The sequence below is a fragment of the Hemiscyllium ocellatum genome, chromosome 11 (assembly GCF_020745735.1).
Source record: "Hemiscyllium ocellatum isolate sHemOce1 chromosome 11, sHemOce1.pat.X.cur, whole genome shotgun sequence".
In the NCBI taxonomy this organism is placed as follows: Eukaryota; Metazoa; Chordata; class Chondrichthyes; order Orectolobiformes; family Hemiscylliidae; genus Hemiscyllium; species Hemiscyllium ocellatum.
This window is the reverse complement of record NC_083411.1, coordinates 24,725,695-24,749,541: the sequence shown is the minus strand read 5'-3', so window position 1 is coordinate 24,749,541 and position 23,847 is coordinate 24,725,695. Positions and strand designations below refer to the sequence as shown.

At 44.2% G+C, this 23,847-nt stretch overlaps 1 protein-coding gene across 1 annotated transcript; it reads right to left on the bottom strand.

Annotated features, from left to right (window-relative positions):
- Positions 1 to 228: 228 nt before the first annotated feature.
- Positions 229 to 13,998, bottom strand: fgf16 (fibroblast growth factor 16). Its single transcript, XM_060832076.1, has 3 exons — positions 13,532 to 13,998; positions 11,375 to 11,478; positions 229 to 1,143 (listed from the first exon to the last, which is right to left on the bottom strand). Exons 1-3 carry the CDS (start codon positions 13,815 to 13,817, stop codon positions 925 to 927), a joined length of 609 nt encoding a protein of 202 aa, XP_060688059.1. The 5' UTR covers positions 13,818 to 13,998; the 3' UTR covers positions 229 to 924.
- Positions 13,999 to 23,847: the final 9,849 nt, after the last annotated feature.

The window sequence follows — 23,847 nt, the reverse complement described above, 5'->3', positions numbered from 1 at the left end:
ACTACTGGTATAAAGAAAACTTGCAAATTATTTTAAACAAATATTAACATCCCGCTTGTCTAACTTGGTGGAAAATAAGGGTTTTGCAACAACTGATTTAGAAACATGTTTGAATATTTGTTACATGTTAAATTTAAATCATGATTTCTTTTTATTAAGAGTGAACAAGCAACATGTTAATTGTACAATATAAGTTTTGCTTTGAACAAAGTGTTTTATTTATGGTCCATAATCTTTTGAACTCAACATTCATAGATCTTCATAACTTAAAAGTGGTCATTTACATTTCAGTAGGATCTAATCCTTCCAGACAGCAATCTGGTCTATACATTGTCATTAAAAATATAGTCTATGTAATAAATAAATATATAAAATAAATATAATATTGACATTTCTATAAATAATATTATGTCCATTTGTACAGTGTCCATGTTATAATTTTAGCCCATTCCAAAGACTGGGAATCATATCTTGTTGGCTCTTCTCTTCCATGTCGCATAGTAAATATCTGCTTTCAGCAGTGTGTCATCCACAGATCGGAAATATATCAACTTTTGATAAATATATAACTTTTAGCTCAAAGCTTCTTTATTTGCAGCAGCGTTTATCACCACTTTGTGGCCTTTTGTTTCTTTCCAGCAATAAAAGTGTCCATTGTCTCCAAGTCTTTTTGTTCCTTGCCTCCTTAACAAATATCTAGAAGCAATATTCGGTGGAGAATATAGATGTGTGAGTATTAAAAAAAAAAATCCTGGGACTGTGCACTTCACAAAGGCTTGATAGTATTAATAGTGGTAACGAATTCAACCAAAGTGGTCGTCTCTGAAATGGCCACGAGTTCCTTGTTGGCACTGCTCCCCAGAATAGCTAAAGCTCCCGCGTATGTACAACACATGCAAGGCAGCAGAGTTTATCAACTATAGTTCAAGAGGTCTCTGTATAATGTTCCACGGGTCTAGGTAAAAAGTGAGTAAATTTTTGATGCCGTTTAGTCCTGTATCCTTCCCGTGGGGAACCATCTTTATTCAAAGCCACGTAATAATGTCTCCCAGTATCTGTGTGTCTATACAAAGTCGATGCATAGGTATTATACCAGTTTTCTTCAAATTGTTCCCGAAATACGCATTCAGATGTTAACTTTTTCTGAAAATAGAGAAAAGATGTTAATTGGAATGTATATTAGGTGCATTTAGATGCTAAGTATTGTCATTATTCTACTTAATAAATTGTTGAACTTATTTTTCTAATAGGAATAGGCAATAAGTGTTGGTCCAGTCCAGCCCAGTGATGCCTGTGCCCCATGAGTGAATTAAAAAATGCTTCACATCTGATAGCAATTAGAAAAATGAATTAAAATCTTACCCATTCAAAACCTACCTACCTGCACAGTTAAAATTAGACCCTTGCTCCTCTCCCTTGTAAAATTGCTGTCTCTTGTATGCAGCTGTAAATGTGACTGTTTGTTGTAAACTGTTTGTTTTTGCAATTTGGTTAATAAAATAAAAAAAAAATTAAAATTAGACCCAAAGTCATTCCAGGCAGGTGAGACTTCATAGAAAATCTAAGATGCCTATCATTTTAATTTTACACTATTCAGTTTTAACATTTACCATTTGAGTGAGATGTCAGTAACTGGGTTCCTTCAATAGAGAGCGATCAAACAATGGAGGGTCAGGTAAATTGCAAAAATACACGCTGTCTTACATATTCCAAACAGCAGTGATATTTTCTGCTATAACTTTAAGCATGCCAGCAGAATTGTATTTTATCTGACACAGAGATCATAGCTTTTCAATAGCATATGGGAATCATGTTATTTTTGGCCAAGTCTGAGTTGCATGGGTTTTTTAAAGGGATTATTGTGAACCTTTCACTGTATCATACCAAACTCATAAAGTGTTTTCCCCATTGTACGGTGTCAGTCATGTCTAATCTAGCGACATGCCAGTCCCAGAACAACTCACCACCCAGCAGCTATCCACAGAGAGATCAATTTCCTTCTGGCAGAGGAGGCCATACACCAGACTCTGGTAGCCTGACTGGAGGTTGCCACCTCGGTCTGTGCCCTCTCCAGAATGCCGAGGAATGGCCACATGAAGGTCAATGACCTTCTCTCCTGCACTCTGGTAAGTGTCACACACTTCTCTCAGCTATGTCACACTCACTCCATCCCCACTGCTGAACCCACTTCTCACCAAGGCTGAGGAGGATCAAGAAGACTTTTGGCATGTCTGGCCTGTCCAGACATAAGTGTCCATGGATCATCTGACCAAATCTCCAGGACTGATGGGTTCTCATGCAGAGCAGGCACCCTCCAGCGGGTTCTCATGCAGAGCAGGCACCCTCCAGCCCAGTTATGGAATCAGGGAGTACACTAAGATTCAGTAGGAAAGAGAGGAAGAAGAAAACTTATTGAGTGAATTTTGGTGGGTAAGGCCTATACTCTGTCATTGTCACTGTTATCTGAAACATCTTCTATCACCCATTTCCCCTGTCCCACCCCAATCACCTACACCACTAAATCAAAACCCAAAGGACTGCAGATGCTGTAAACCAGAAACAAAAATAGAAATTGTTGGAAAAGATCTGGCAGCATCTGTGAAGAAAAATCACAGTTAAAGTTTTGGGTCTGAGCAAGGGTCACTGGATCCAAAATGTTAACTCTGATTTCTCTTTACAGATGCTGCCAGAGCTCTGAGCTATTTCAGCAATTTCTATTTGTGTACCTACACTACTTGCCCTGCATGCCCTCTGTGTTACCTACTCACACCCTCAGAACAATTACCACCTTCCACCATTGCACCATCACTAACAACTGTGCCACCCATTTTTATCTCACTCATTCCCTGTCCTTCTCTTATTACAGGAGGGAACAGCCTGAAACAGGGCAGGGAGGGTGTCATTTGTGAAGAGAATCAAGTCCCTCTCCAGAGGAGATTAGGACAGTTCCTGCAATGATGCTGAAACATCCATGTCCTGTCGGCCATCTAAGGACCATTCCCCTGCAACTCTCACTGTTACTCTGCTGTCATTGATATCTATTGCACATCTCCTCTAACCACTGACTGTAACATCATCCCTCTTTTGTATATGCATGTACCAGCATTTTCACCATCTCTCTGTGTAACAGCCTGCTCCAGCCAGCTCCCCTGGAAAATGACTCCTCAACTTCTAGAGGATGAGGGGTACCAAGACCTCAGAGGAAGTATTGACAATCACCCCACATATTGGGAGGTTGAGGAGAGGAGGTGGGGGGATGGCGGAGAGGCGCAGGAGCCTTAGGCCTGGAAAATGTGGGAGCACAATCTGGTGAGCATCTCAGTGTGAGAGGTTAGCATCTGGCCACGGGAAAAAGGAGTCGTGGCAGAGACCGGGCACCTATTCAGCCCCAGGTAGGACCCCAGGCTGCTTTCATGGACAGGTTGACAGTTGCCATGGAGACCCAGCTCTCTCAGGATCTGTTGCAATGATACACTTGCACTCACTCCATCACCCCAGTTATTGGTCCTCAGGCAGAAGGCATGGTGATGGAGGGACTAGGAACCTGGCACGCGCTCCAGATGCCAGGAGTAATTCACCCACAGGAGGAACAACTCGAAGACCCCTCAGGATACCACAAAGGCAGCTGGGCCCTCCAACTCCACCATGCCTGAGCCCCTTTGGCCCGTGAAAGTTCTTGCATCTGGCCAGGAGACCCTTGACGTGTCTAGCCCATCAGAGACAAGTGCCCCCAGATCACCAAACCAGCCCTTGAAGGTAATGGACTCCTGTGCCAAACAGGGCGAAAGTGAGGACTGCAGATGCTGGAGATCAGAGTCTAGATTAGAGTGGTGCTGGAAAAGCACAGCAGGTCAGGCAGCATCCGAGGAGCAGGAAAATCGATGTTTCGGGCAAAAGACCTTCATCAGGAATCCAGTACTAAACAGGTCCTCCACACCAGTTGTGAAATCACTGAGGAAGTGCAGCATTGTCACAAGTTCTATCTTTCAGATGAAATGTATATTACTGCTCATAAAGAGCATTAGGACTGAATGCTTGAAAGACACCATCGATATGCAAGCTTTATCTTTCTTGCACTGGCAGGCTTGCTGAAGATCTTAGAAATATGCTATCTGTTAAATTATTACTTTGCTTGTTTGATAAAATAATGGAATGGAATTTCCAATATGCAGTTGAAACAGTGAAAAAACTGGTTGACGGTAAATGCTCATCTTCACTCCTACTGCCTTTGTTACACTTTGTTGAGGGTGGTATGTTACCACACAAACCTAAATAGTGAGGGGAAAGACTTTAGAGATGTGGAAACATAGGAAGTGAGAGCAGAATTAGGCCATTTGGCCCTTCAAACATGCTCCAACATTCAATATGATCATCTCATCCAACTCAGAATCAGGTTTCTGCTTTCTCCCTGTACCCCTCGACGTCCTTTCACTCTGAACGTTTTCAAGAAGGATATAGTTCTTAATGTTTTGGCCTCAACTGCTTTCTGTGGCAAAGAATTCCACAAACTCATCACTCTCTGGATGAAGAAATTTTTCCTTATCTCAGTCCTAAATGGCACACCTTGTATCTTAAACGGTAAAGCCTGGTTCTGGACTCCCTAGTCATTGAGTACATCTTTGCTGTGTTTACCCTGTCTAATCCTGTTAGAATTTGATAGATTTTGATGAGGTTTTTCTTCTAAACTCCAGTGAACATAGTTCGAGCTGAACAAATCTCTCTTCATACATAAGTCATCACATCCCAGGAATCAGTCTGGTAAAGCTTCATTGCACTCTCTCCATAGCCAGAACATCCTTTCACAGATAAGGAGACCAAAACTGCACAGTATTTCAGGTATGGTCTGACCAAGGCTGTGTACAACAGCAAGGTATTCCTGCTCATGTCTTCAAATTCTCTCCCTTTGAAGGCCAACATATCATTTGCGATCACCATATTTAGCTCAATTTGGTAAAAGTACATCTAAAACACACAGGTAAAATCCCACATGTTCTGAGTGACCCAGTCTCTGATGGCAGGGACAATTGAGCACTGTACCAAGGCCTATTGAAGGGAAAAAGTCAGCAGCATTATCTATTTAGCAGACAAGAATAAGAGCAAGTGCATTTATGATACTTCTTGAGAATAATATTTGCTAACACTTGTTGGCGACTTTCATATACTCCTTAATGACCAGTTTAACAAGAAGGTTGTAAGTTGAGTTTTGCCATTAGCAGTGAGTAGAGTAAATTCCCAGCTCTGCTAACTTAATTTGGGAGAGTGTGACTGGATTTTAATTCTGGGGGTGGGTGTTAGCAGGAAGTGGGCCTGCAGCTTCTTGAAAGAGTTCAGAGGCAGCTATAGGGACTCTCTACCATCCCCCTGCCTCCTGACAATAGGTTCCCCATGCCCAGTCTATGTTGCCCCATGCCCCTCATATCCTCTTCCCGCTCCCCATTTCCTTGACCCTTCATACCCACCATGCCAACCTATGCCCCTGTTTATTGCTTCACCTTTTATAGCCCCTGTACAGCAACGGTGCTCCCTCATGCCATCCACCACCACACTTTGCCCTTATAATAAATCCCCCATGTCAACTCAGCCAGTATCCACCATGGGCACATGCCCAGGCTCAGGATCCATGTTGAGGGGTAATAAGAATATTTTTTAAATGCATTGATGAATTCATTATTTGAAATTATACCCTCATTGCTTAAAAATCCCATCTATGACATTTAACTCTTTTCAACTAGTTAAAACATTATAAAGACAAACATTTCTGTTCATAGTGGCACTAGAGCACGTAGAACTGTTAATCAAACTATGGATCACAGGAACCCCACTGTTGTAATAATAGGTTGTGAAATTGGTCCTGCAGTGCAGCACAAACAGAACAAATAGTTAAGCACTGATTTTTTTTTGTTGGATGTTGCAGTCTTCTCAAAAGGTTAAAGGTCAGGAGAATTAAACAGCTTGAGTTTCCTCAACAGCTTGACCATTCCAATGTGTTTGTCCATTTTTTATGTACATGTCTACTTCTAACAATCCCAAAGAGCACTTGATCTCTCCCAAATCGTCATTGGGTCTGTCCAAAAGGCTACCTTTTTCTCTTCAAAGAACTCAGGCAGCTTTGTTGTGGTTCTGTTCGCCGAGCTGGAAGTTTTTGCTGCAAACGTTTCGTTCCCCGGCTAGGGAACATCATCAGTGCTATTGGAGCCTCCTGTGAAGCGCTGCTTTGATGTTTCTTCCGGTATTTATAGTGGTTTGTTCTTGCCGCTTCCGGGATGTTCTGATGATGTTCCCTAGCCAGGGAACGAAACGTTTGCAGCAAAAACTTCCAGCTCGGCGAACAGAACCACAACAACGGACACCCGAGCTACAAACCTTCAACCAGACTTCAGGCAGCTTTAGTCCTTATCCTGAAAGGTCTAAAGTACACAGGTCATATTTTGGACAACTGGACAGACTACTGGACCCAAGTGAAGACAGCTACACTATGTTCTTTCACCTCTGTGAGCTATGGATGTGCAAAATGCAAACCATCTCAGATCCACCCTCTGCTGGTGAAAATGCCGAGGATGGGACTGCCAGAATTCGTGCTCCCATAGTGTTTCGGCTAACCTGGATACCCTCACCATCATTGTGAAAATTCAGATCTGAGTGTTGACAAACATTAATTTCATCTTCATGAATAGGAAAATTGTAGAGGCAAGGATCATCAGGGTGATTCCAAACAATCACTTACTCCTTTATTTGTTATAATTTGACATTTATGATTAAGGACAGAGTGTAAAATTTAAATGGGATAACTACGTTTTTTAGCAGACCATGTGACAAAGACCGTGTTTGGACTGCATGTGTTACCTTTAACAAGAGAGCCCAACAATACGATTGATATATTTCTACTCTAGGCATTCATGGGTGTCCTAAGAGAACTACAGCAAAACATTCTCAGGCAGAAGAGTTTGTTTTCCACTCCCAAAATATGAATACACAAAGAAAATTGCTGCGGAATGTTATTTTTTTTAAACACCGTTTGTTGCCTTTCCTCTCCACAGATGCTGCCAGATTAGTTGAGAGTTTCCAGTATTTTTTGCGTTTTCTGATATTTGTACTTGCCTGCTCCAGTTTGGATGAGTTCAATTGGTTCACTAACAGCACGCTAGAGGGAGCACTGCGTACACCGTCCTGGGATGGATCGTTGTGGTGGGGGAGCAGGAGAAAGAAGAACTGGTAGGACCAGTCCTATTCCGTGGAAACATGTTGCCTTTTGAACAATCGAGCTTGTATTAACAATAGACCCAACCTGTTCTGATGGGAACAGGAAGCAGCAGTGCAGACACCAGACGGTGGAGAACTGCACAAGGCGGAGGGGGTTGGGAAGCACAGCCATCTCAAGTCTCAGACTGACACCGAAGCTTTTAATTAGTTGTTTTCAAACTACTTTTTAAAAGCTTTTTTAAAAAAACCTGTTCTAAACCTAAACGTATGTCCATCTAAAATGACTGCCTCCTGTTTGATATGAAGAGTAGTAATTGAACAAGTACATTGATGAGGTATCCACAACTTGACTCTATGTTCACTCTATGAACTGCACAACATCAGATAAACATTTTATGTGGTGGACTGAGCCAATGAGGCGAATATGATTGTTGGGGCAAAGTTTATGTTCATTGCATTGAATGATACATATAATCTGTATTTTTAATGATAGATGGTAATTAAAGAAAATGTTGAAAACAAGTAAATTCATATTTTTGTATAATGTTTATAATTACACAGGAATGTCATTATTAAAATCCTGCTGTTACAAAGCTAGGTTTATAGAAGCACTTGTCCTGACACAAAATCCACTTGAGTAAACTCGGGAGTTCATAGACTGACTAAAAGTAACCCTCTGCCAGTCTCACTGAATTTATAACAATTGTAATACTTCATTAGATTAGAGACTCTTTAAACTGGAAACCCAATAAGAAAAATATCAGTTGTGTCCTCTACCTCTTTGGATCAGATGTTACAAGCAGCTGTACTATCTGGGCTCTCTAAGTTGTTCCCAGGAATGCATGCCAAGACAAACATCCACTGCACCTAGAGAACCATCAATTCCTGAAAAAAACTACCTGAATCTTGCTGGTCTTCCAGTGTAAAAGAGTTGCTCTTTTTTTTACTGCAGATAAGCCCATTCCAAGATCCAGGGCTCAATGCCAAGGGAGGCACGAAAACTTGGAGTAGCTGCCACAAAGGCACAGCAAAGAGAGGTGGATTGTTTAAAGCATTTCAGCATTGGATTTCAAGGGACTGGTGACTTATAGAATCCCTATGACTGTATACTTGTTACTAAAACCAGATAATATATGTCACATATATTGCAATTATCTAATTTACAAGTTTTCATCACCTTTATATACCATTCTTTATAATTTAATGCTAACCCACTGCTGAACCCCAGCTAACATCTGATTAGTTTTAGTTGAATGGATAGATGACTGTTGAACCCTCTGTAGTAAGTTGGTCCTTCTTTCACTGAATATCTATTGTGCAAGTGAAAAACTATGCACTCACTGTAGGAACAATTCTTGTCTTACAGAAGCAATTAGATCACTGGAAATCTGTAACTCCCTTTGTATTTGAAATCAAGCTATGAAAGGGATGCGAGACCTATCCCAAGAGGATTTCTGAAATCAGGACTACTACAATTTTTAAAAAACAAATTCAAATTCTAAAACCTGTAACTTTGCTTTTATTTCTAAAATGTTTCCCTAGTTTTTGGGATACAAAGTATGTTCTTAAAAAAACTTGCAGATAATATGAAATATGTTGAGAATTGTGTCAGACAAACACTTATCATCTTTATGTATTCCTCCCTGCCACTAATTAGATCCTGGTTCACACAATTTTCTTTCCTAAACCTCACACTTTGATTTTCTTAGCTGTTAAATTCCTGTCTCTGGACTGTCTTCTGCTCTTGGATCCTGCTGCATTAGAAAAATATGATCAAAATCAAATGTGATTTGTCCCATCTCATTTATTTACAGCAGCAGTTAATGAAGCCAAGCCTGTACTGTGAGTTACCTCCTATCCAAACTGATATTCATTTTCATCTCAGGTACCCCAACAGATTTTCATGTTAAGATTTCAACAGCTAAATGAATAGCAGACATCAATGTAGAAAGTGTGAAGATGAGGAATTTATTTGTTCTTGTTTTCACTACATTGTTTTCTCTTTTTTTAGCTGTGGTGCAATGAAACCCATTGATCAGAGTGTGAGACTGAGCAGGTGCTACCATTGAGATTAGAGTGGTACTGGAAAAGCGCAGCAGGTCAGGTAGCATCTGAAGAGCAGGAAAATCGATGTTTCGGGCAGGAACCCTTCATCAGTAATGAGGATGATTTTCCTGCTCCTTGGGTGCTGCCTGACCTGCTGTGCTTCTCCAGTACCACTCTAATCTTGACTCTGATCTCCAGCATCTGCAGTCCTCACTTTCGCCCAGGTGCTACTGTTGGATATTGCTCTGAATCTCACTGCTAGAAGCCACAGGAATGGTCTTCATGGCAAAGCAAACTTACCAATATACATCTTAAGACCGCAGAGAATCGCAATTGTGATCCCATAGTCTTGCCCTTCACTCAGTAAAACCAAAGGTTAGTGCTCCAAAATGCCTGAGTCATTTTGTGCCACTATGCTGCAGGCCAAAGTTGATTGATGCTTATCTTGACTTTAATGGTACGAGTCAATTGAGTCAAAGCAGTTCTCTCCAATGACTTGAGCACATAATCTAGCTTAACATTTCAGTGAAGGTGCTGAAGATTGTTGCACTATGCACAGTGTTGTTTTCCAAATGAAATGATGAATCAAAGTTCCAGTTCACCTCTGGGCATAAAAGATTCCTTGGCACTTTATGAAGAAGAGTAAGGTATCTTCAGATGTCTTGGCTAATATTTTCACTCAACAACTCATTACTCAACATCACTGAGACATATAGTTGTTGTTTGTGGGATCTTGCTGTCAACTGGCTGCTGTATTTCCCCATTGGCAATAAGCCAATAGTATTTCATTGGCAGTGGATCATTTTAGATGTCTTGAAATGTTGAAAGCTGCTACATAAATGCAAGTTCCCTTTCTACTTATATATTTGTGTGTATTGCAAAAGTCCTGCACAATAAAGTGTTTCCTGGCCCAATATAAGCCCCATACAACATAAGAGTTAATTTATCAAATATAGGGAGATTGCAAGAAAGGGTTGCAATTTCCATTGCTAACATACTTAAATAATACAATAATTTCATGTCACCCAAGAGAAATAAATGTTTTAAGCAAAACCTTCAGCAATAATCACCTTGTCTGTCAAGAAAAGTGAGTAATATAGGGATATTCTGCCCTCTGAGACACTGAAAAATACCAGAAATATATATTTTGGTTCTCCTGAAATACCATTACAGTTGGTGATTGACAACAATGAGCAACTTCTAAGGGAAGGGACAAGTCTATACTACTGTTCCTGATTGATATGTTGAGTTAAAGGGCGTTATTGCTTTTAATAGTGGGTTTACTATTAGACACAGGTCTGGACCAGCCAAGAACAGCAGGCTTCAGAATTCTGCTTGATGTGCCACAGTATTGGGAGCCATGGCAAGATCACATTGCAACAGATGGTAGATCTGCACTGAACAAATATTTTCAATGAACATTTTAAGGGGGTTATCTTAAGTAACCCCAGCACCTTACAGTTGAAAACTGCCTCATGTAAAAATGATTGGAGAGGCAAATGCAATGAGATTTGCTTCAGTGGACTTCCACAGTAACAACGTCAACTCGAAACAATTGCACTTTTCTGCTGTATGTCCTTTCAAAATCACAAGCGTAATTTTCATTCCTGGCTGCAGGACATCAGGAGGCAAGACCAAGGGGCTCAGGGAGACGGAGGGATTGGTGGCTCAGCTGTTTGAGTGCACTATACCACTATGGTAACTTGCCATTCGGAACAGCAGCTGGGCAGTACCTCTTGAAGTTTGCCTGTAGGAAATCCTCAGTTACAGTACAGCTGCGGTTATATTTAATTGCATCATTAGAATGTTACTTTGAGAATGGACATAAAAACCACTTGTGGGAATGTAGGTACGTGGGAAATAACGAATGATATGGAAATACAAGTCCAGGTGCATAATGACAATTGAAAATGGGACACAAATCGCCTTACTCTGCCTCACAAGCAAAGCGAACTTTCTTGTACGGCGCTTCAGTTAGATAATACACACATATCACACTAACCAGTTGATTGACACAGAAACCAGTAGGAATCAGATTTTTTTCTCTAATATTGCAGTCTTTAACGCTTGCTGAAACATTGCTTGGTTCTCGGTGTGTAAAGGATATGGAAAACGATGTCGAACTTACCGACCCATAGAGTTCGCCTCTCTCGTTCATCCCCAGATAAAGTCCCGAGTCCACCCCACGAATGCTGACCAGTCCCACCGCTAGGCTTATGAACTCGAGGATCCCTGCACAACACACCAGACAGTGGAAATGGTCAGTGATCACACTCACCCAACCTGGAGGTACGTTCTGCCCGAGGGCACTGTAGAAATGAGTAATATGCATATTTTATTGGACATTCCTGAACCCGGGACAACTGTCCAGACCAGTAATGGTCAAACAGAACAGCTGATGTCCAACAGACCAGAGGGAGAAACTAGTGCTCTCCCTTCAATTCACTAAGCGGCGTGACTAGGGTTCAGGAGGGAACGCTGTTAGGGCTTTCTTCGGGTTACAGAAGTTATGTCGTTGTCACCAAATCGTTGAAAAAGTGTATCGGTGGCGATACTTTTTAAAAAACGTACGTGTTTAAGACTGAAATGTAGGGTCAGATCCCAGGGTCTGGTTCTAGTTATAAAGTTCGCTATTCTTTCAGGTTTCATTTCTTACTTTGATTTGATCAATAGCTGGTGCAATGTCTGCTCGGAAAGGCAGCGTTGCTTCCGAATGACAGACGGTGGAAATACTGAGAAAATGGGATTTTTAAAAAAGATTGTGTGGCTGTGCTTGAGAATAGTGACGGGGAAGGGGGGTGGGAGAGGCACTTGCTCTGGGACAGCCTGGCTGCTCTCTGTGAACGGGAGGGGGTAGTGGGGAGGGGGTGGGTGGGTTTGAGGGAGAGACACTTGCTCTGGGAGAGCCGGGCCACTCTCTGTGAACAGCCGCTGCAAGTCCGCGGAGGACGGAGCTGTTTCTTTCCAGGGATGAAAGACACCTGTTTCAGCCAGTGGAGAGAGAAAGGAGAGGTGGAAGGTGGAAAAAGAGGGAGGGAGGAGAAAGGCACGGGGATAGAAATGAACGTGCCTTCCCAAGCGGAGGGAGAGCCTTTTTACTCCGTGTATTCGACATCCCGCTGAGTCTGGGGGGGTGCCCTTGGTTTCCATCACCCTGTCTCTGCAACATCTTCCAGTCCGTGTGTCTCAGTCTGGGTTTGCTCCTGTGTCTGTCTGTGTGTGTGTCTGTGTCTGTGTGTGTCTGTGTGTGTGTGTGTGTGTGTCTGTCTGTCTGTGTCTGTGTGTGTGTCTGTGTGTGTGTGTGTCTGTATGTGTGTGTGTCTGTGTGCCTCTGTGTGTGTGTGTCTCTGTGTGTGTGTGTGTGTGTTCAACTTCCCTCACAATCTGTTAGTGTAAAGTTCCCTGTGGTGTAAAAGCCCTTGACTCTTTCCTCTCTTTCTGCCTCCCGCTGTCTGTGTGCCTCCTCCCTGTGTCTCGCCTCTCCTTGGCTAAGTCTTTCCCAGGCGGGATGGGTGCATGTTCCTCGGGGTTGCTACACTCTCCCCGTCTCTAACTCCACATGAATTGAGGGAGATGAGGTTCCGTTACCCCGGTGTCCAGTCGCTGTGTTTCATTGTGAATCCGGTGCGGGCGCTCAGAGGCACAATCTCCCAAACACACACAGACACTGTCCACAAACCCCGACCGCATCACACATACTGCCCGGGTTTATAAACCCATCCTACCCATCGGGGGGGGGGGGGGGGTAGGATACACTAGGAACTGCAAATGCTGGAGACCAGAGTCGAGAGAGTGGGGCTGGAAATGCACAGCAGGTCAGGCAGCATCCGAGCAGCCGGAGAATCGAACCGGCCCTTCGTCAGGGTCTCCCTCCGCATGTTGGTTCCTATCCCTGTGCCTTTCATCAGGGGTGAAGGGGTCCGGCCCCGAAACCCCTGCTCCTCGGGTGCTGCCGGACTGGCCTGTGCTTTTCCAGCCCCACACACGCCCTCCTCCAGTAACCGTGTCCTGTCTGAGGGAGTCCGGCTGGTGTTGGACGTGTGGGAAACACACAGAGAGAGAGAGAGAGAAAGTTTTCCAGAAGTGGGATATTTTAGAGAGTTGAGGAACCATTTTCCACTGCACCGTGAGGTCCAGGCACAGACTGAAGCAAGCTCCCAGACCTGTGCCTTCCATTAGTCAGCAAACTCAGCCATGACTGGCTTCACCCACCTCCCCAGCCCTCCCTTTGTTTATCAATACTGGGAGCTGCTCCCCCCCCCCCACCCAGCCCACCCCCCCTTACCGAAGCGGCTGTGATCCCGCCGGGTACCGTGCACCGTGCCGTTCGGGAAGATTTCCAAGTGGAAGCCGGTCCTGCAGTAGAGCTGCCTCCGCCGGAGGATGCCTTTGAGGTGGGCGAAGTCTGTGGGTGTTCCCCTCTGGAGCCTGCCTTCGATCTGGCCGAGCCTTTCGTTCAAGAAGCCGGGGGAGTCCGCCTGGGCAAGCACCGGCATATTCCCAAGAGAGACGGCGTGTATGTCTGTGTCCAGGGCTCCCAGGTAGCTGCCGACCTCGGCCATCAGGGTCATGGGGGGATCAGTGACACTCTCTGCTCTCTCAGTCAGCTTCACTGACTGGGGAACCGCGCCCGATGCAGCCCCTCGTGTCAAATAACAGGCAAGACTTTGTTTTGACTGCACCGTTTATAGAGATCCCGGCGCATTAATCTCCGCTTAAATTTCATTACTGAAGTCCCGGGGAATCAGATGAAAGCAGCTGTTTATATACATACTCGCACATTGACATATTCGATACTTAAATAAGCCCCGCCTGGCATGCCCACGGCTAATCGCCGCTCAGATTCATTGGGTTCGACCTGCGAGAGCTACAACCCATTGTTAACTGTATAAAAACACACACACTCACACACACATACACACTCACACATACACACACTCACACATACACACACACACACACACATACATACACTCACATACACACACACACATACATACACTCACATACACACACACTCACATACACACACACACTCACACATACATACACTCACATACACACACACACTCACATACACCCACATACACACACATACACATACACACACACTCACATACACCCACAAACACACACACATACATACACTCACACACACATGCACACACTCACATACACACACACATACACATACACACACTCACACACACACATACACACACCCACACCCACATACACACACACACTCACACACACTCACATACACACACACTCACATACACACACATACACACACACTCACAGACACACACTCACATACTCACACACATACATACTCACACACATACACACACACATACACACACACACACTCATAGACACACTCACATACACACACATATACACACTCATCCACACACATATATACACTCACATACTCACACACATACATACACACACACATACACACACTCACATACACACACATACATACACACACACACTCACATACTCACACACGCACTCATACTCACACACACATACACACTCACATACACACATAACATACACACATACACACACACATACATACACTCACATACACACATGCACACGCACATACACACACACATACATACACACACTCACATATACATTCACACACATACACACACACACACTACAGGGGGGGGGAAACCCAGCAAACTCTACTGATGCATACCAGCAGTTGGCAACTCCAACCCCTCCTGATGAAATCCCCCAACAGCAGCCGGCTCCCTCACAGAAATAATAACACTCCCGGTTCCTATAAGAAGGTGCAGCTGCCAACGTGGCTCGGGAGAGTTTTATTTAAGAAACGTTTCCAGTTATACCATGGCAGAAAGTGACAGAGAGAGAGAGGACATTTAACGAACCCCCCCCCCTTCCACCCGCCCCCCCCCCACCCCACACACACCCCGCCCCGGGGATGGGGTAATTGTTTACCAGACTCTCTGGACAAGCCTGGGGGGGGGGGGGTCTGAGCAGGGACTGGCTGAGGGGAAAAGGCTCCCACCTTTCCCCGCTAGTTCGTGCCCCTCTCCTCCTGTCTGACAGCAGCTGGTTAGTCTGTGCCAGAGGCGAGAGGGTTCCTCAGCACTGAGCATCCCCATCTCACCCCTCCCCACCCCCACCTACCCCAACCCCGGTCCACCAGCAGGACTGATCCCACTGAGCCAGGCCGGCCGGCCAGCAGGAAGTGTCCTGACTGAACGGGGCTCCGAGCCCTGGGTTCTGCAGCTCGGTAGAAGTCGCTGTTGATCACCTTTTTAATTCCTTGCTCCCCACCCCAGTGTAACTCTCTGGGAGCTGCACATTGAATTTCTACTTTAGTTCAAACGGAGCAGAGGGATAGGACAACTGCTTTTTATATAGATCAGAACCCCTCCCCCTACACACACACACGCATCTTGTAGGTACTTAAAACGCCATACAAATTAGTACTTGTGACTACAAAGTGGAAAGGCGTTACAGGAAAATGCATTAAAAACGATTATTCACAGCAATTGTCTTGTGTGTGTCTGTGGGGGGGGGGGAAGTCAATGGTTTTATTTGATGTGGGGTTAGGGACGAGAAAGGGAAAATCTGCGTATCCTTTTTTTCTGTCGCTGGACGCATTTGCTTTGTGAGTAAACCCAGTTGTGAGGTCAGGTTCCCTTCATGTAGCGTGTGCAGATTTTGACTCACTGTTGTGAAGTGGTTTCAGTTTGGCATCAGTTCAAAAATCTATGAGATAGGAGCCTGTTTTTGAACACAAGGGCTGGAGGACTTCGGCTCGTTCTAGCTGCTTCAATGTCTTTCCCGCGGCTGCAAGACAACCTGTCCTTCAGGGAGCTGATGCTGTGCCGACAGCCCACTGAAATGTGGGACCATGTGTTTTAAATGTATCTTGCCCCTATTAGCTGGAGTGAGCCAGGTATCTGTGCAGCGGCATGAGCTCAAACTCGCGTGCACAACCGGCAGGAAGGCCAATGTTAGATCATTCCATCGTTCCACAGGAGGCCATCCGGCCGATCACAAAAAACACAGTGAGACCTGGCCATCTGTGAAGAGTGGGGCCTGGAGTGTACTCACAGTTAGATAATGTGATGCCAGGATTGGTCTTTTTTTTTATCGATGGAAAGTAAGAGGAACTGAGTGGCCTCTCTCACCTGCTCGCCATTCCCCTGCCTTTTTATTCCTGATGAAGGGCTTTTGCCCGAAACGTCGGTTTCGCTGCTCGTTGGATGCTGCCTGAGCTCTTCCAGCACCACTGATCCAGAATCTGGAAGGGTTAAGCTGAGCCAGCCTTCACCACCTTCTCCCAGCCTTCTGCTTGTCTCCCTTGGATCTACAGTTACCTCCACCTCCTGCTGCTGCCTGGCTTGCTGTATCCTTCCCAGCCTCTGACAAGCTGGAAGTGGGGAGAATCATTTCACTCCCCACAGAATGAATGGAACGGCAAGGCTGGTAGAATTGTTCTGGAATGGGTCCTGCAGGAGGGAGAGATGTCCCATATGAGTGAAATGACAGGACCCAGTGACAAAATACAAGCAAGTTACTGCGGATGCTGGAATCTGAAACCAAAAGGGAAAATGCTGGAAAATCTCAGTAGGTCTGGCAGCATCTGTAAGGAGAGAAAAGAGCTGACTGACCCCTTGTCACAGACCTGCTGAGATTTTCCAGCATTTTCTCTTTTGGACCCAGTGACAATGTCTGCAATGCCAGCCGCTCTACTGGACCTAAAATCTCCAGCTTTGGTTGCTAAAGTGATAATATAAACTGACTTCGGATGTAGAGCCACCACTGACCATTTAATAAGAGTTCATGTCTGTATTACCAATTGTATAAACAATATCTCCAGACTGCAGAGAACTGAGACGCGCTTGGCCACAGTTTGGACAGAGTGTGGAGCCAACGCTGGGAGAGTTTCGCTCTCTACTCCCAGAATCCTAAAACCAGGAAATGTCGAGCCACTTGATTGTCAAAACATTAGTGGATGTTATTTGCAGCAGAATTATTTTGCAGATGTTGAGCGCTTTCGCCAGAGCATTAAAGGTCCCGAGCCATTAAAGGCAGCGATGGAATGATCTAACATTGGCCTTCCTACCGGTTGTGTATGTGGGTGGGTGGGTAGGGGGACAATCTGAAGCCCTCGACAAAACACACACAAGAGTCCCACCTTGTGCTTCTGTAACACGTTAATGTATTCTGAAAATGCACAATGTCCCTCTTTCGGCAATGCGATCATATTTTTTTTGTTTCTGAAATGCAGTGACCACGAGCTGTGGCGATCCAAATAGAGTTCATTGCCCTATCTGGCGTGTTGACTAATTGGTGAAGAGCCTGACATTATGCTGAGGCATTGTACAAAAAAGGGCTGTGTGTGTGTGTGTGTGTGTGTGTCACATGTGAAAGGGGATATTGCAGTGCTACTGTTGTGAAGGACAGGTTTATCGTTAGCGTTGGGAGAATTCTCTCAGCTCGTTTTACCACACTGCCTGAAAACAACGGCCTTCTTATTTCGTCTAATCCGCCGAAAATAAATGTGTGTGAGAGAAGAGGAGAGAGATTTACAGATTTTACATAAAACACATTTGGACATTTATCCTGGTTTTATGGGAGTTCCCCAGTGTATAATTAAACTACCTGTTCTGGGACACTGCCTCCACAGAGCCACCTGTCGCCATGTGTTTCACATTCCTTACCCACGAGCTGGAAGTTTGATATTAAATCCAGATTTATATTGTCATTTTATGAACCTTGATCATGATTGGATGGAGGGGGGTGGGGATGGAGCGAAACTAAAATGGTTCCTGCCCCTAACTAAAAGACATGAGTTTTCCAGTCAGGGAGATTTCGAAGCGAGGCACTTTTAAACTGAAAGAAACTGAAATACATTCTCTGTTTCATCAAGGACCTGGTCCTGCCATGTAAACCACCAGTTCAGCCTCTTCTACATCTCAGCCATTGCCATTGCCAGTCTATATCAGTTCAAAATTACACTCGAAGAAGATAACGATTTCAATTAAATTTCAATTCAAACACATCAAGTGTTTTATGCACAAACTTCCGTTTAAAGATTGCAATTTAACAGAACTTATTTTTATTTCAAAAATATACTTTCTTCATTAAATATCTTTATGTCCATACATCCTCACTAAAACGGTTTGTTTCTGTACAATAGTATATGAAGAAACAAACATTGGAGCTTGACTCTATCCAACAAACAAATCAAATGTATTTCTTACCTATGTATGATTGTAGTTACATATTTTTGAGGCCTGGGTTCTGATAATCGAAGGGAGCCCCACTACTTCAGCAGAAGGACCTGAGACAGTGGTCTTTCCCCACTGCACCCTGGCGGCAGCTGCCCCACCCTTTGGTGTGCCCCTCAGCATGTAGTCCTGGACCTTGGAAGGTGCCACTCTGCAATACTCTGTCCAGGTCAACTGTTTGCTCTGGGAGACCGACAAGTTTCAGGCAAACCAAAGAGCATCTTTCATGACGGATCTCCAGGGGCAGTCAATGGTTGTCTCATTGTCCATAGGGGGAACAGACCACACAGCACAGAGAGCTACGTCATTGAACTGCTCCTGACTAATCTGAACCAAAAAAAACCCATTGAGAATTTCTCCAGACTTCCTTTAGGAAGGCACATTACAGCAGTAGATGTGCTACAATCTCTACCCCCTCCCCCACAGCTGCTATGGGTAGTCTGCAGTGGCACAGAGAGTCAGGGTGTACATGAAGGATCTCACAGGTAGTTCCTTCTCATCACAAGCCACTCAATGCCTTGGTGCTTGTTGGAAACTTTTGGCGATGAGGCATTCTGCCAAATGACTTTGACAGTCTGCTCAGGGAACAAACTGACAGAATCCACCCTCTCCTTTTCCCACACTTCCTGATGAACTAGTGGTCTAATGAGGAAGGACAGATGATAGGAAGGATCCAACTACTTACAGTAGTAATGGGGCAAGAGCCATCCTTCACAACACTGAGGACAGGTAGAACCTTAGTTTGTGGTTACACCTGGCGTTTGCACACAGAGGGCCTACACACAGCTTGATGCAGCCACACACTAAGATGGCCATTAGGATGGGGGCAGCCTTGGGTACGTTCTTCACCCCCATTATCCAGCGTTTTGTACAAGGGGTCCTCCAGGTGAAGTGGGAGATGGATTGGGTGACTGCAAAGGCGCAAGTTCTGGGAATGGGTCAGACCTGCGCCACATACAACAGAGTACCCCACACAAAACTGTCGTGCTACTTGTCGTGATGGGGCTTGTCATCTGCACTCAGCCCCCAACCCGTGAACTCTTGCCTGTGTGAGACTGACTCCAGTACAGAAGGGTAAATAATGAGGTCTGCAGATGCTGGAGATCACAGCTGAAAATGTGTTGCTGGTTAAAGCACAACAGGTTAGGCAGCATCCAAGGAACAGCAGTACAGGCTGAAGGGTCATGTTCAGTTTAGGATATTGGTTGGTACCAAAAGTACCTGAGTCATGTTTTTGACACTGGAGCGTTGTGAGAAAAACACGAAGCGATTCCTGCACATTTGGAAAGTATTGTGTAAGCTTCCGGGCATGGTTTTTATACTGCACTCCCATTGTTCTGCCTGCACTATCCCCATGACCTACATCAGGTGATTGTCGCTCCAAAAGCTAGTGTGCTTCCAATTAAACCTGTTGGACTATAACCTGGTGTTGTGTGATTTTTAATTTTGTACACCCCAGTCCAACACTGGCATCTCCAAATCACATCCATAGAGAGGTTGACTGAATAACGTTAATGGTGTCAGCTTTGTCTGGTTGGAGGAGCTGTCTGTGGGACTGTAGGGATGAGGGAAATGCGCCTTGTCCTGGCCATCACATGAGTGCGGGAAGGCCACCAGGAAGGGGAATGACATTTCATTCGAGATTAAATAGGCGGGGCCCCGCCTATTGAAGCCGAGCGGGTAACTACCATCGGCTCACATTCATTCCTCAGGTGGGGGAGCCCTGACCCAGGCGATTTCAGGAAACGATTCCTCCAGTGCCTGACTGTGCAATGCATTTATTCACCGCGCAAGAATGCTGTTTGAACACATTATTTTTCAACTTGCCAGTGTTGGCTTTCTGAGCAAGATGGATGACTGCAGTTCCAGAAGCAAATGCCAGTTGCTGTATTCCAAACTGAGAGCCGTGGACACTTACATCCAGCCTGGCCGAGGCTTGGGGCTGATTGCAAAAGATTTAGTGCCCGGGTTACTGTAGTACCTTTTAGGACACTTTCACTTCACAACAGCTCGTGTCAATCCTTTTCAAACACACATAACCTTTTGCTTCTCCCAAAAAGATTTGTCCCTGGAACGCCTTCACTCAGAAGAGGCTGTTCCCCTCCCCCTTTACCGTCCTTTGTATTTAAACGTTACAGACAACTAAATGTTCTGGTCTTTTGATTGGATATACAAACCCAAGCAGATTGCCTGAAAGTTGCTGCTAGGTTTTGATTAGAGGAGATTATTAAAGCAGGACATAACGCTGAAACCCATGTGTGTTGTGAATACGAAGTGACTCATATTTGTCCTACACTCTGCTTGCATCGTAAATCCCGAGTTGGCTCCTCGGCTCTGATTAAAGTGAGATTCGCCAGAGGGAATGATCTCACAATGTTTCGATTTGACGCGGCAGGTTAAAGCCCCTGTAATGTCAGAAGAGCTCGTTTGCAAAAAGCTCCCGAGTTTTATTTAACTGGCTCTCGCCGAGTGTTCGCATAATCTGCTTTATCTCAAAGATTCCATGAGCAGGGATTCTCCCCACTTTGTTCTGTAAACATTTATATTTCTAACAGAATGCTCTGTGAATGTATGCGTCCAAGTCATCCTTCTCTTTCAGGACAGTTAAGAGCCATAAATGAAAACAGAAAGTGCCAGAGAAACTCAGCAAGTCTGGCAGCATCTGTGAAGAGAGAAACAGACATTTAACAGTTACAGCCCTATATGACTCTCCTCCAAAACTTAGGTTCGACTCCAGATTTCTATCGTCCACGATCTTTTGGTTTTGCTTAAAGAATTCATCAGGCAGGAGCTAAACAATGTCGAAATGATTCTGCCATGCTGAATCCTGAAACTAATGCTGATTTGAGATCAGTAACCAGTGTATAAATACACCATTAAAACTGCTAGCAGGTTATGGAAATTAATGTGCCCTGGGATGAACAGTTTTGAAACATATTTTCAGGTTTGAATTCAATGACCCTGATATGACTAGTATTACCAATGATGCTGCTCCAGTGTTTAATGTTGTGCCCAAAGTAGTGTCACTTTGTGGCATAGCTCTACATTTATTTACTGTCCAGCCCAACATGAATTTCTCTATTGTATTAGAGAGGCACCAAAACGACCCCAAAAGATCAACATTATCAAGAGACAAAGCAATATGTAACACAAATGTGTCAGAACGTATACAGATCATTCACCGAAGGAAAATTGGGTGCTTTCAGCAAAGTGGCATTGTGATTGCAGCTGTGAAAGCATTGTAGCTACAGAAAACATGATCATGACCCATTCGGACTGTAGCCTGTCAGGCTCTTGCTGCTTTTCTCACAGATAGTATGAAAAATTCATTTGTTACTCAAATGAAACAAAAAGAGCACAGTTGGGAAAAACAACGGTCTAGGCACTGGCATTTTAGTTTTGGAATCTGAATTCAAATCTGACTGAGTCATCACATAATGGGATAGAATCTTCACTTTCCAATGTCAGTTAGGTTGGAGTTCCAATCCAGCAGTCACTGAAGGCGAACCTAATGCTAACTCTGAGGCCCCCCCAAGTGTGCTGCCAATATTAAGTGATTCATATTTGTCCAACACTCTGCCTGCATCATAAATCCTGAGTTGATTAAAATGAGATTTTCCAGAGGAATCCTTTTTTTCAATGCCTATGTTTGAGCTAAACTCAAACATCATCCTAGATTTCATCATCTAAATGTACTGTATCATCATAACCCTCTATCCCATCTTCCTAAAGTGCTTGAACAGCTAGAATAAGAAATGATTGGGATGTGATTGGGTGCAAAATGGTGCAATGGAGGATGGTCTTCAGAAGTTGAGGCTAAGGCATATGAAGAGTTTCAGGGAAGTTGCTGGAATCATGCACATGCCTTGGAAGAATGTACTGCAAGAACGGGGCCTTCATACTGGTTGGGGGAAGCAAGGGGCATCTATGTCTGCATATTCTGGATGTACAGGCCAGGCTGAACTTGGGAAATGTGTCTAGATTATAGTGGTGCTGGAAAAATACAGCAGGTCAGGCAGCATCCAAGGAGCAGGAAAACTGACATTTCGGGCAAAAGCTCTTCATCGGGAATTCACTCAGTTGATTTTCCTGCTCCTCAGATGCTGCCTGACCTGCTGTGCTTTTCCAGCACCACTCTAATCTTGACTTTGATCTCCAGCGTCTGCAGTCCTCACTTTTGCCTGAACTTGGAAAAAGTTCAGATGCAACCACAGGGGCTGTGGGGTGAGAAGGGAGGCTGTTTAAAAGCTTCAATGCTTTGGGACATAGTCCCAGTTAAGCCTGCACACATTTTTTGTTTCAATACATGCTCATTCTCACTCCCTCAGATCCCGATGCCCCTCGATGACAGGTTCTGCCCTTCTACACACCTCTTCGTTCCTCGTATTTCCCATGCTAGACTATAACATTTCCTTTGTCTATTTACTCACCACAAAAACTTTATCAGTCATCAACCCTGAAGTGACAAATGAATGTGGGGAAAAAGCTTTGAAAACGCCAGTCATTCATTGATAACTTACGACTCTTTTCTCTGCAGACCAATAAAGATGTCAATCATCTAGACCCTTTAAAGTTTCAATAGTTGAAAACCACAACACCCTTGAAACCTCTCACAATGTATAAATAAACATTGCAAAATTGATAACAGATGCCAGACAGCTGAAGCTATCAGTCAAGCTGGGGTTCTGGATTTTCAAGAGACTAATGGATTTCTGGGCACTCAGCTCTGAAGAAGTATTCAACTCAAAATATTAACTCTACTTCTCCTCCTAGAAGATGCTGCCAGACCTGTTGTGCACTTCTGCCACCTTTTTCACTTTACTTCACTTTATTATTCAAAATAAAATGAAAGCTTACTCTTTTGTAGCTCTTCTTCTGATGACAAGGATGTACTTTTGAAATGTTGTGATTGCTGTAATGTTGGAAACATAGCAGCTATGTTTGCTCACAACAAGCTCCCATAGACATTAATGTGATAATGATCAGAATGGTGATTGAAGGTGAACTATTTCCTAGGACACTGGGGCTAACTGCTCTTCTTCATAATTTTCCATGGGATCTTACAAATTAATTGAGCAAGCAGAAGGGAACTTGATTTAACATCTCACCCTAAAGATGGTACCCCTCAAGCAGTGCAATGCTGTACTGGAATGTCAATGGTGGTCAAACCTTGAAGTGGGACTTGAACTTAGATGCAAATATGCTACCAACTGAGCCACAAGTGATGTGCAGGAAGTTCTCCAATTTGTATAATGCCTTTAAAATAATAACCATCACAATGCCCTCCAAACAGGCGTAATAAGGC